This window comes from Schistocerca piceifrons, chromosome 1 (genome assembly GCF_021461385.2).
Source record: "Schistocerca piceifrons isolate TAMUIC-IGC-003096 chromosome 1, iqSchPice1.1, whole genome shotgun sequence".
Taxonomy (NCBI): Eukaryota; Metazoa; Arthropoda; class Insecta; order Orthoptera; family Acrididae; genus Schistocerca; species Schistocerca piceifrons.
Genome location: NC_060138.1, coordinates 157,237,700 through 157,250,535, shown reverse-complemented (window position 1 = coordinate 157,250,535; position 12,836 = coordinate 157,237,700). Strand labels below are relative to the sequence as shown.

Sequence of the window (12,836 nt, the reverse complement as noted above, 5' to 3'; positions counted from 1 at the left end):
GTTCCATTGTGTCTAACTTTTGAAGCTTTTGTCCCATTTGTTGCATTAATTGTAATAACAATGCACTGGTGTCTGAAACATGTTCCTCAGTGCTTTTCAGCAGTGAATTTGCACCGGCAACATTCACATTTTGACAAGCGGAAAATGTGTCTCGACTCATTTGTGAAAACGGTGAGAACCCAAAACCTGAGTCTGCAGTATTTGCAATATTGTGTTCTGTCATTCCCGATTCCTGAGGCGAGCTGTTGCCGACCGATCTATCGATAATGCTTCCCTGTTCACTAATTGTTTCACTGCCTACGCCATTGTTTGCCGCCCGCTCCATTTCCCTATGTACAATTACCAAGTTACTACTTCGAATGTCTGTTAATTCACTACACAGTGGTGTTGATAAGCTACGCTCATCGTCACTATTATTTCTCAGTTTACTTTGGAGCCTAGTGTTACGTTTTTCACACGCCATTATTGTCACAATATTTCACACGACAACACAGAAAAGCACAATTTGAAGAGCAAAAATAAGAGAACACATAAACATAGCACTGAAAATAATATCTAGTTAATTGCAAGCGCAGCTGCGAAATACTTGGTGCAAATCTAAATGCATGCCACAACTGTGTACAACAATGAAAAACTACAACTACAAAGGAAATTCTCTCTATAATTACGCGCTAGCAATAAACAAAATCTACACTAATTACACAAACTACAAGAAAAAATCAGAAGATTCCAGTGAGGTATCCTAGGCTAAGGGTCGACATATGAAACGTCCCCTTAGAAGAATTATACATGATTGTGCTTAAAGTGACACACAATATTTTTTAGCGCAACGCAATCTGACTTTCAAAAATCCCTACAAAAGAATGGGCCTGACTAACATTAACCTATATCTTTCACAAATCACTTACCTCACAAAAATCTACGTTACTCGAACTAATGCAATACGGCGAGCGCCACTACTGCCAGCTAAATAAAAGATTCAAACTACTGAAGGCACTAACTACTGATAGGCATAGTTAGCAAATGAAAGAATTTAATAGAGAACAAACAATGTATTTACCTTAATAGTCATAATATATATATTAGTTCATGACATCCAGTGTTACAAATTTCGAAACTCCGCCATCTCTCTCCCCACATCCACCACTGCTGGCGGCTCACCTCCAACTGCGCAACGCTACGCGCTGTTCACATCCAGCTGCCCAACACTACAATGGCAGACAACAATGCAAACTAGCCACAGACTGCACACAGCACAGCCAGTGATTTTCATATAGAGCGCTACGTAACGTTGCCGATAAGAAAACATAAACAGCCTACTTACAACTTGTCACTTCATAAGCAGAACGACAGTACCCATGTGGGCCAATTCTAGCTTTTAGCAGAAGATGAGAAGTACAGTGGGACGGTATCCCAATGAGAGTATTTTTAGTGGTGCCAAACGAAGAAACTTCTTTTAAAGCTAATAACTGCTGCGACAGTAGATCCCTGCAGCAGTGACCACACACCTGGTGGTAGTCCCAGCATCATTTAGTATGTACTTGTGCGACACTTAGTGTCGACAGTTACATTCAAAGAACAATTCAGTCGGGCAGTACATCAGCTACAGTAATCCACAAAAATTTTAGACAGCTTTGGCGAAGAAATGTTGATATGAATAGTGAGACGGTATTCTCACCTTGCCAAACTGATGGGTCGGCAGCGAATGAAGACTAGATTCCTCTGTGGAGTGATCGGAGATTTGCCAAGCAGTGTAACACCAGTTACTCTACAGCAGTGGTGTACGGGACACTTATCGTGTTGACTTTAGCCGTACGATCTACACAGTGTCGCAAAGTGTGACAAGTAGGTGAAATGCTGATTTGATGACGTTGAGGAAACGCGATCTCTTTCGACGGTGCAGTACTGTTATCCAGAGACATTTGGTATTTTAGTCATAGGAGAGTACGTAACCTTCCATTCGGAGCGTATCTGTCGCCGGTTGTACTGATATTGGTTAAGCAAACTAAATTTCTTTCGAATTGTTTTCTTGATTTTCTTTTCCATAAAGGAAATAATATTGTAGATTAAGTAATTATAATATTTATTGGATTGAATTTAAATTAATTCGAAAACAAAACCGAAGAAAATGGGGAAAAACAAGGCGGACGTATTCTTAATATTCCTTAAAATTTTTATATTTGTTGTGAGAATTATGAAATATTAAAATCGAGAAAAAGTATGTAATGAACGACGAAGGCAACATCATGTTATTTATTTATTTCTGGCTATGTACCAACAAGGAAAATACCACACAATTCTCGATTTACGATAAGGCTTCTGTAGTGTTAAAGTGATAGAATTAGGTGTAACGCACATTTCCAACTTGAAGAGCGTTTATACTTATTTGAATTTATTCATGAGAGTTGGTCGATGTTCACAGGTAACTGAAAGTGGATTTAATTCTGTTTCAGCTGCTGAGCTGCCAGTCCGCCGTATTCCACACAGCGGACCCCTGAGGAAGTTTGGCCTGCAGCACGGTCGCATCACCGGTGGCTCAGATGCTTCCCTAGGTAAGTCGCTCCCTCATGTCGTGATGCGTACTCCATAAATACCAGCGAGCGATGTGGCGCACTTGGTGGCACACTGGGTTCACCTCTACGTCCAGTTATCCAGATTTAGGCTTTCCGCGATTTCTCTACTTCCCTTCTGGAAATGCTCCTTTGAAAAGGAACAACCGATTTACTTCCCCATCCTTGATAAATTCCGAGCCTGTTGTCCGTCTCCAATCATCTTAATGTGGATGAGACCTTCAACTCCAGTCTTCTTTCTTTCTTTCTCCCAAAGGTACCCATCTGTCAGCCATCACCTCCAAAACATGTTATATACTTTTGCACGTGGACAGTCACTCGTGATATGCAGCATTTTCTTTTTCTCGTCTGTTTACTGAGTTGCCTGATCTGTCCCCTTAGGACGTCCTCAGGCGCGCCAACCTCCTCGTCTAAGAGCAGCACTCAGACACAGTGTCCTAGTTTATATGATGGATATGTTCCTGTCTCCGTTTCCCGAAACAGTTTTGGCCATAGAAGATATTTCGTGCTGTCGTAACACACGTTCTGTCACCGTGTCCCTTCTTGTAGCTAGTAGGTTTCACTTGTATCTTTCCCCATCAGTTCTGTGGAAAACCTTCTCATTTCCCGTTCAGCCCAGTCCAGTCGGTTGAATGCAGTCTGCACCGTAACATACGTTGACGTGACGTGCCCGTTGAGCTCATATCACATTACTATACACTCGTCTCCTGTATGACACTGTTATCTATATATAGGACTACGTGAAAACCACTCAGTGCATCAATGTTGACTGTTGCTAGCACCATGTGATTAGGTCTACAATATTACTTTCTATCGTGAGAAAATACCTCCACCTGTGCTTTACTGGAGATAAAGCTTTTGTGAATATTGCTATTACATCTTCAGTCCGAAGACTGGTGTGATGCAGCTCGCAGCTCTCGATGCTACTGTATCCCCCCCCCCCCCCCCTCCCCCCGCTTCCATCAACACACACACACATACTTCCCTCCAATACTAACGAGATGACTGGGTGTTTGTGTTGTCCTCATAATTTCATCATTATTCAAAATAGTGGCGAGATTGGACTGAGCACATATTGAGAATTTTTACGAGCGCGGATAACCGCGCAGTTGAGCGCCCCACAAACCAAACATGATCATAATTATCATCATTCAATACTAAATTGATGATTCCTTATTGATATCTCAGAATGTGCCGTATTGACCAGTCCCTTCTTTTAGTCGGATTGTGCGACTTGTCAACCCAGTTCTATTCAGTACCTCCATATTGTTTGCGCTATCTACTCATCTAATCTTCAAAATTCTGCTATAGCGCCACATTTCAAAAACCTCTATTCTCTTCTCGTCTAAACTGTTTATCGTTCATGTTTCACTTTCATTTATGTCTGTAATTCAGACAAATACCTCCTGGAAAGACTTCCTAACACGCAAATCTATACTCGATGGTAACAAACTTCTTTTCAGAATGAGATTTTCACTCTGCAGCAGAGTGTGCATGATATGAAACTTCCAGGCAGATTAAAACTGTGTGCTGGACCGAGACTCGAACTCGGGACCTTTGCCTTTCGCGGGCAAGTGCTCTACCAACTGAGATACCTAAGCACGACTCACGCTCTGTCCTCACAGCTTTGCTTCTGCCAGTACCTCGTCTCCTACCTTCCAGACTTTACAGAAACTCTCCTGCTGCGAACCTCTGTAGTAAGGCTATCTTCAGCTATTTTGCTGCCCAAATAGCAGATCCCACCTACTACCTTTAGTATCTCATTTCGTAACGTTATTCTCTTAGCATCACCTGATGTAATTCGACTACATTCCATTATCTTTGTCTTGTTTTTGTTGGTGTTCATATTAAATCCTTCTTTCAAGTCACTGTCCATTCCTGTCAACTGCTCTTTCAAGTCCTTTGTTGTCTCTGACAGAATGGCCATGTCATAGAAAGGCCTCAAACTTAATATTTCTTCTCCCTGAACTTTAATTTCTCCATAAAATTTTTCCTTTCTTCACTGGCTGCTCAATCTACAGACTGATTAACACCGAGGACAGACTACAGCACTGTATGACTCCCTTCTCAACCATTGCTTCCATTTCATGTCCCTCGACTTTTACAACTGCTGTCTGGTTTATTTACAAATTGTAAGTATCCTTTCACTCACAGTATTTTACCCCTGATACCTTCAGAATTGCAAATAACGTATTCCAGTCAATATCTCGGGAAGCTTTCTTCACGTCTACAAATGCCATAAACGTAGGTGTGCCTCTCCTTAGCCTATCTTGTAAGAGAAGTCGTAGTTTAAGCATTGGCTCCCACATTTGTATACAAGTTTAGTCTTTTGTAACGAAGTGCTCGTTACTATGATATTCATAATGTAAAATACAACCACATACAGTCAAACTTCTACCTCTCATGGCAGCTGCACCCGTACAGAAACAGTACATAATGCTTGTAAGTACATACATGTTCTTATCAGTAGATACATGTCCGAAAACAGATGCCATCTTCACATAGATAATGCTTACCGACCAACGACCTTCTTCAGCGCGGATGCACTCACATTGCTCAAATTCGTACGGGAATCGGTAGATTGACTGTCGTGAGTAATGAGTATAGTGGGCAGGGGAACTATAAATGTAGTGTGTCGACAGTAAGATGGAAGTGTGGGTCCCATGGGGAGCGTGCCAGAGATAAGGCCCTGCAGTAGCACAATCCCGTGTGTCTTCGGTGGCTCAGCCGGATAGAAGATCTACCATGTAAGAAGTAGATCCCGGGTTCGAGTCCCGGTCGGGGAACACGTTTTCAACTGCCCCGTTGATATTTATCAACGTCTGTAAGCAGCTAATGGTCTGGATTTTATTGTAATTTCACTCTTCGAGAGCTGCAAGATTTTCATACTAATCTTTTATTGCCGATATTGTTGACGTTGCTTCCTGGTACTGGTAGACGCGCTGAGCCGGTGTTTTCTGTGTGTGCAGGCCAGTTCCCGTACCAGGTGTCCCTGCAGTGGGTGCAGCTGGGGCTGGGGTCCCACATGTGTGGCGGATCCATCGTGAGCGCCAGCACCGTCGTCACCGCAGGCCACTGCGCCGACCCCCCCTACATCGGACACTACGAGGTGAGTACGAGGCTGCCTAACGCTTATCAAAACGGAAGGCAGTAATTTATGATGAAGTTATCGTTAATGTAGTTAAGTAACTGCAGCCAACCTCGGTATATTGTACTGCCACGATGAAGGATATTAGTACATACAACGAGGTGATAAAAATCGTGGGATAGCTTATAATACCGTGTCGAGCTTCCTTTTGCTAGGCGTAGTGCCGCAACTGAACGTGGCATGGACTCAGCAAGTCCCTGGGAGTCCCTGCAGAAACACTCTCTCATGCCGAATCTACACGACTCCATAACGGCGAAAGCGTTGCCGATGTCGGACTTTGTGCACGAACTGAATTCTCGATTATGTTCCATAAATGTTCGATGGGATTCATATCAGGCAATGTGGTTCGCCATATCGTTCGCTCCAGTTGTCCAAAATGTTCTACAAAGCAATCACGAAAAACTGCGGCCGAGTGACAACGCATGTCGTTGTTTGGAAAGATGAAATCCATGAATGGCTGCAAGTGATCTCCATGTAGCCGAACATAACAATTTTCCGTCAATGATCGGCTGAATTGGTTAGAGAACCCAGTCCATTCGGTGTAAACACAGGCAACACCATTACGGTGCCACCACCGGTTTTTCCAGTGTCTTATTAACAACTTGGGTCCATGGCTTGGTGGTTCTTCGCCACACGCGAGACCTACCATCCCTCTTACTAACTGATCTGCCCAGGCCATAGTTTTCCGGTCGTCTAGCCCACTTCCGCCCAGGAGAGGCGCTGTGGGCGATAGCGTGTTGTTAGCAAAGACGCTTCTTGCATTGCCCCGTTAACGGATACACCCCACATTGATTTCTGTGATTATTTCGCACTGTGTTACTTGTCTGCTAGCACTGCAACTCTACGAGGACACCGGAGTTCTCGGTCGTTAATGAGAGGTATTGTTAGAAATTGACCTTGTGTATCTGGGAATATTGAATTCCCTAACGATTTCCGCAGTGGAACGTCCCATGTGTCTAACTCCATCTACGATTCCACGTTTAAAGTCTTTTAATTCCAATCGTGTGGCCCTTAACGCGTCGGTAATCTTTTCACATGGATCACATGAGTACAAATCAGACCGTGTAAGCGATAGTACATGTGTGCATATCGGTATACAATGACTTCTGTCATCTCAGTGTGCTTCACCCTTCACTCACAACTGTTGGAATCATTTCTGTATTGCCTATTGGGAATGGAGAAACGTAGGTCTTTAGCTACACAACAAATTTTACGGTCTCATATTAAGCAACACAGAATGTCCACATTGTCTTCTCAATTGTGCTGAGTCATACTCCATGTGAATGAGACCACTGTATGCGTCGGTAAGTCATCTGTCCAATTGTTGCGCCGAAAAATTGCATACAGTTCCTGAGAGGGTAGATACGTATTAGATAGTATAACATAACTCTAGTCCTCTAGTACGTTCGAATACCCTGACAGCTAACACTGTGCGAAGAAACGGAAATGACTTTCTCTGACTTCGTTGTCTTCTGTCGTGTGTTTCAGGCCGTGGCTGGTATCAACTCACTGTACTCCAACGGCCAGAGGGCGCGCGTATCCCAGCAGGTAGTGCACCCAGACTACGCGGACGTTGAGTAAGTGTCACACACAAATTCTATATTAAGTGTGGTCTAAACTTGTGTGGAATGGATACGTTATAGCCTGTTATTCTTGGCGGTACTGTTCTTGACAATGTGCCTAAGAGCTATAGTAAAGAGTTGGTTCTGATTACTCAGAAGTATCCAAGTGTGGAGTTTGCAAACGGTTTTCATTCTTCTGTAGAGTTTTATTCTCCAGTGCCGCCGGCGAGTTCCCAATCATTTAGTCTTATAACAATCGTTAATAACGAATGTCGAGATTATCGCTCTGTCTTTCAGGTTACAGGACACTGCTTCTGGTACACTGTATGACCATTAGTTACTTACCAATATGATATATGTACTGCATATATGCCTGCAATAATGGTTTTTCAACTGACGATGGGTGTTTAATTTAATTTGTCGTTTGTTCTACAGTAATGTCGCCATCAACGACATCGCCGTCTTCCTGCTGCAGTCCAGCTTTTCTCTGAGCGGCAACGTACAGGCCATCTCGCTGCCCACCGCTGGATCCGTCCCCAGCGGTAAGTCAATCACCTCTTCCGGCATCATGGCTATTTATAAACAAAATGTGTGGACGCTCGAAATTCGTGATTACTTTACTCGTTTTTTCGTTACTTCTTCTCATGAATTAGTAACCATCAACAGGAATCAGAATTTTTCGTCCCTTTCGGCTAAAGCTGATTAAACTATACGGAAACCCGTCATGCGATCACGTGGCGCACTACAGGAGGGTTTACGGCTATTGTTTTTTACAGATGGTTCGACGGCGACTCTGTCCGGCTGGGGCAGCATCAGCACGGGTATCATACCCAACTACCCCAACATCCTGCAGTGGGTCGATGTCAGCATCATCAACAACACCGAGTGCGCGGAGCTGCTGGGCGACAGCCCGCTCAACGATGAGAACATCTGCACCGGCCCCGTCAACGACGGCATCTCCGCCTGCTCGGTACGTAGCAGACCACTGCAAGTCACATGAACAGCGGTGAGCTAAGCGTATTAACCCTTCCGCGTTACATTAGCATTATACGTGCCTGGCCGACCGCGGTGGTCTAGCGGTTCTAGGCGCGCAGTCCGGAACCGCGCGATTGCTACGGTCGCAGGTTCGAATCCTGCCTCGGGCATGGATGTGTGTGATGTCCTTAGGTTAGTTAGGTTTAAGTAGTTCTAAGTTCTAGGGGACTGATGACCACAGATGTTAAGTCCCATAGTACTCAGAGCCATTTGAACCATTTTTATACGTGCCTATAACCTATTTTTACAACATCGTTAGAAACATCTGATACGTCAGTTGCGTAGGATAATTTATGCCGTGTCACGTTATATCTGTTTGTATCATGTGTACTTTGTAGATTAGAAAATCAAATATTAGTTGCTTGGCCGAGCATGCCGTTTTCTGTTCCGTGTGCCCGAGAGTGTACGTTTTTTGGTGCACTATTGTCCGTTTGTAGCATCCGATACGTCAGTTTATTAGGGTAATTCATGCTCTTCGAATAATATATGTTTGTGTAATCAAATCGTATGTGATCGATCGACTCATATGCAAAAAAGGACCACGAGCAGGTGAAGCTGTAGTGCTTTCCGACGTAACAAACAAGAGCGGTTAACGACGGTGTTGGCAGCAATGATGGAATGCGGTCAACAGGAGTCGCCATTCTGTTGTGTATGTTTACCTGCTCGTGCACTGAACCGTCAGTTCTTTATGCGTGATGTGAGTAAGTGAATGCCCTTAGCGATATGGCCGTCCTGCCTGCCAGGCCTACAAATATACCCATAAAATGGTCAATATTTCTTATTCACTTGGTGGTGGCACAGTATTAATCTACCTTAGCAGGCGCCATAATAAGAACATGGTTTTGTTCACTATTTCGTCTGCATACGCAAGAGTTTCAACAAGGGACTTCTTTGTGGTAATTCTGGGTAAAACGAATGATCAGTTTGAGAGGAGCCTTACAAACCGCCTGAAATGATGAAGTTTCACTTTCTCTGCAACATATGAACGTTCGGGGATCTATAAATGTGGAACAACTAATAATAAAGAAGTTAGCATTCATAGTAGAGCGTAGTGTGTGTCGTAGAACGAGAGTGGGTGTGCTGACCACGTGGCTTGGTTTTCTGCAGGGAGACTCCGGCGGACCGCTGGCCCAGGACGGAGCCCTCATCGGAGTCGTGTCTTGGGGCATCGTGCCCTGCGGCTCTACTGGAGCGCCTTCCGTCTTCACCAGGGTGTCTGCTTTCTTGGACTTTGTCAACCAGTACGCCTGAATACGTCGTGCTGCAATTGTCAACTGATCTCAGACTAGGGTAATAAAAATACTCTAAACATTTATCTACGTTCTTCGTTATTGTGTGCCGTTTAATCCACAATTCTCCTAAGTTGTTGGTTGAAACCGGGAAACACATCCGGTTTCAGAATAAGCTTGCATACTTCAGTTTTACTGAAACTGCAAACTCGCATTATAATATTCTCTGCTGGCGTTTTCCTCCCGTTTCCATTCCTTTCAATTCACGCTGCAAAACAAGTTTGCCATGACTCATCTAAAACACATTTCTTATATGCACTAATGGCGGGGAACGCAGCCAGCAACAAAAACCTTTACAAAAGCTTTATTGCACTGCCACGAGAGGTTTCTGAAAGGTATACCCATTTTCGGACGCTACATATGTTTTCTGCTGTGGCAGTACAACAAACGTTCTTATGCAGGGCAGGAGCCAATGACGGGCTGCTGACGAACGTAATACTGTAGTAACACAAGGTTAGCCAGCCAGAAACGGTTACGGTAATAAGATAAAGCTTTCTTAAAAGCTGCCTGTTCTCCATTAACAACACTTAACTGAATAGCAGCCACGGTATTCAACAAGGTGTAGCGTGGATATAATAAGTCTGATATTTATGTTGCACTTGGCACTGAAAGAGAAGCAACGAAATTGAATTTACGAATCTGAAGCGAAAGTTTTAATCTGTTTTACAAGGGCGTGCTAAAAAGTAATAAATGCGAATATTTTATGTGAAAACTCTTTTAAAGAAAACAAATGTTATTAACATACTGCATCATCATTCTTAATGTCTACCTATTTATTTCAAAGCATAGACAAATTCCTCCCAACTAGAAACCGGTTTTAAAAATGGCTCTGAGCACTATGGGACTCAACATCTGTGGTCATTAGTCCCCTAGAACTTAGAACTACTTAAACCTAACTAACCTAAGGATATCACACACATCCATGCCCGAGGCAGGATTCGAACATGCGACCGTAGCGGTCGCGCGGTTCCGGACTGTGCACCTAGAACCGTTAGACCACCGCGGCCGGCAGAAACCGGTTTCTTGATGTCGCCACTGTCTTTGTTGGTAGAGCCACAACTGCACCTTCTCTTGCATCGAATCATCGCTATTAAACTGAATTCATCGGAGGTGATCCTCAAGTTTTGAAAAGAGAAGAAAATCGGATGGGGTCAAGCCGAGATTGTATGGGAGATGATCGATGTCAGTGAACCCAAGGCGACGGGTTGTTGCACATGTAGCGCTCGTGTGTGGTCTGACATTGTCATGCTAGAGGAGGGAGGGACTCGTGTGTAGATGAACTCTTCAAATTCCATAATCGATTCCGAGACTCGTTTACAGCACTCGGTTTCTCACACACCAACATAGCTAAGTTAAATATGAGTATGTCCATAGGACACGCTACAATTCGAATACCTCTAGTGACAGAAGACTACAAATACGTATGCAGACATGAAGAATATATATATGTAGAATATTAATGATACTTGTTCTATTGAAAAAGCTTTAGGAGGTTTCACATAAATTTGGTGGGACTTCTGTTCAACATGTTCTCGTAAATTATTGTCATTATAATCAACTGACACATCAATAATCAGTACGCTATTTAAAACAATAACAACACCATGAAGGCAAACAGTATACAGAATTTACCTTATCTTATGAGTGCACTCTGCAAGGAAACATGATTTTTTTTGTTTGTATTTCACGAAAATACCGTTCGAAAGCAGAGAAACCAAAGAAATGCACATAACTTCGTTTCCGTACCGAAACGAAACGTAATTTAAGTAAAATGTTTTCAAACAAGTTATGGAAAGAGACAGTCGACGTTAATTTCTTGTTTTTTCGTTTTTCATGCCGCAAACGGGTACGTGGGCTTTCCAACAGTGGCGTTTCTGACCCAGTTGTAGACGCCGACCGAGCTGAAGTTTCCCTACCACTGTGTCCCCGACTGCTGACGTACGCCAGTCGTTCATCAGCAGTGGATGTGTTCCGTGTACTGAAGGGTGTTGGTGGTGGCAGTACCCAAGCTACTTAAGTTCTTTACACTGTGAGTAATGAAAATTATTACAACAAGTGGTTGCTTAGAAAACATGATGAGTATACGAACTGGAGTGCCCGAATTCCGAACGAAGCAAGTGTCGAGACCGTCTAAAAATGGCAAACGGCAGACTCGTGGCTTAACAGAAACACTCTTGTACATCTGACTAAGCAGATGTGCAGATTAGGAACAGAATGCGTAACTGCAGGGAAATAGTCGACGAAGAAAGGACAGGGCCTGTTTTCCAAGTTTTAAACGGGAAATTCAAGATTTGAATGATAAAAGTTTAGATTTGGTCGCAAGTATGCCAGGTTACGAGAACTCCAAGACTGCGAAAACCCAGAACCCTGCCACTAGATCATAGATTCAACTGAACGAAGACAGCTGCGCTGGGTAACCTTGCGGCCTGCGGTCCTTGCTATTATTCGCTCGGCTACCCTCATCGGAGGTTCGTGTCCTGCTTTGGGCATGGGTTGTGTTGCCCTTAGCGTGAGTTAGTTTAAGTTAGGTTAAGTAGTGTGTGAGCCAAGAGACCGATGTCCTCAGTAGCTTGGTCCCATAGAAACTTACCACAAATTTCCAATTTGAGCGAAGGCATTTGAGGGAAATTAACTGAAGGTAGCAGTTATATTGAAAATTGATAATGTTACTGTTGTCGAAAAAAGAATACTAGTGTTCGGTTGCGTAAATCATATGTCCAGGAAATCCAATGGTTAAATGGAAGTGTACTTATGGACGGGACAGGTTTCACTTCGGCCAAAATCTGCAGAAGCAAATACAAGAACTGCTAGTAACGGAGGAATACAGGCATACGGGAGGAGTCCGGCTGTGTCTCCGCATGTGTGCTGGAGTGGCACAACTGCCACTTAATAGTGTTGATGAAGGGTGCATGTGAATAATGGCCGGCTGCAGTGGCCGAGCGGTTCTAGGCGCTACAGTCTGGAGTTGCGCGACCGCTACGGTCGCAGGTTCGAATCCTGCCTGGGGCATGAATGTCTGTGATGTTAGGTTTAAGTAGTTCTAAGTTATAGGGCACAGATGACATCGCGTATTATGTCCCATAGTGCTCACAGCCATCTCAACCATTTTTTGTGAATAATGGAGGAAATGTCCAGCGGAGGAAATTCACAGACTTAATAGTCAATTAAGGGATGGAAAATTCTAGTTTACCAATTAAACTTGGAACGATTTTATGTAGTGGCTCAGGAACAC

General features: G+C 43.6%; 1 protein-coding gene across 1 annotated transcript in view; it reads left to right on the top strand.

The window, feature by feature from the left end:
* The window catches only part of LOC124793141 (trypsin-1-like), a 40,978-nt gene extending 31,412 nt beyond the window's left edge, over positions 1-9,566 (top strand). The window contains exons 3-8 of the mRNA XM_047258000.1: positions 2,423-2,552; positions 5,540-5,679; positions 7,207-7,295; positions 7,716-7,832; positions 8,073-8,250; positions 9,423-9,566. Of these exons, the coding sequence (XP_047113956.1) occupies positions 2,423-2,552; positions 5,540-5,679; positions 7,207-7,295; positions 7,716-7,832; positions 8,073-8,250; positions 9,423-9,566 (798 nt within the window). The remainder of the gene's footprint in view (positions 1-2,422; positions 2,553-5,539; positions 5,680-7,206; positions 7,296-7,715; positions 7,833-8,072; positions 8,251-9,422) is intronic.
* The last annotated feature ends 3,270 nt before the right edge of the window (positions 9,567-12,836 follow it).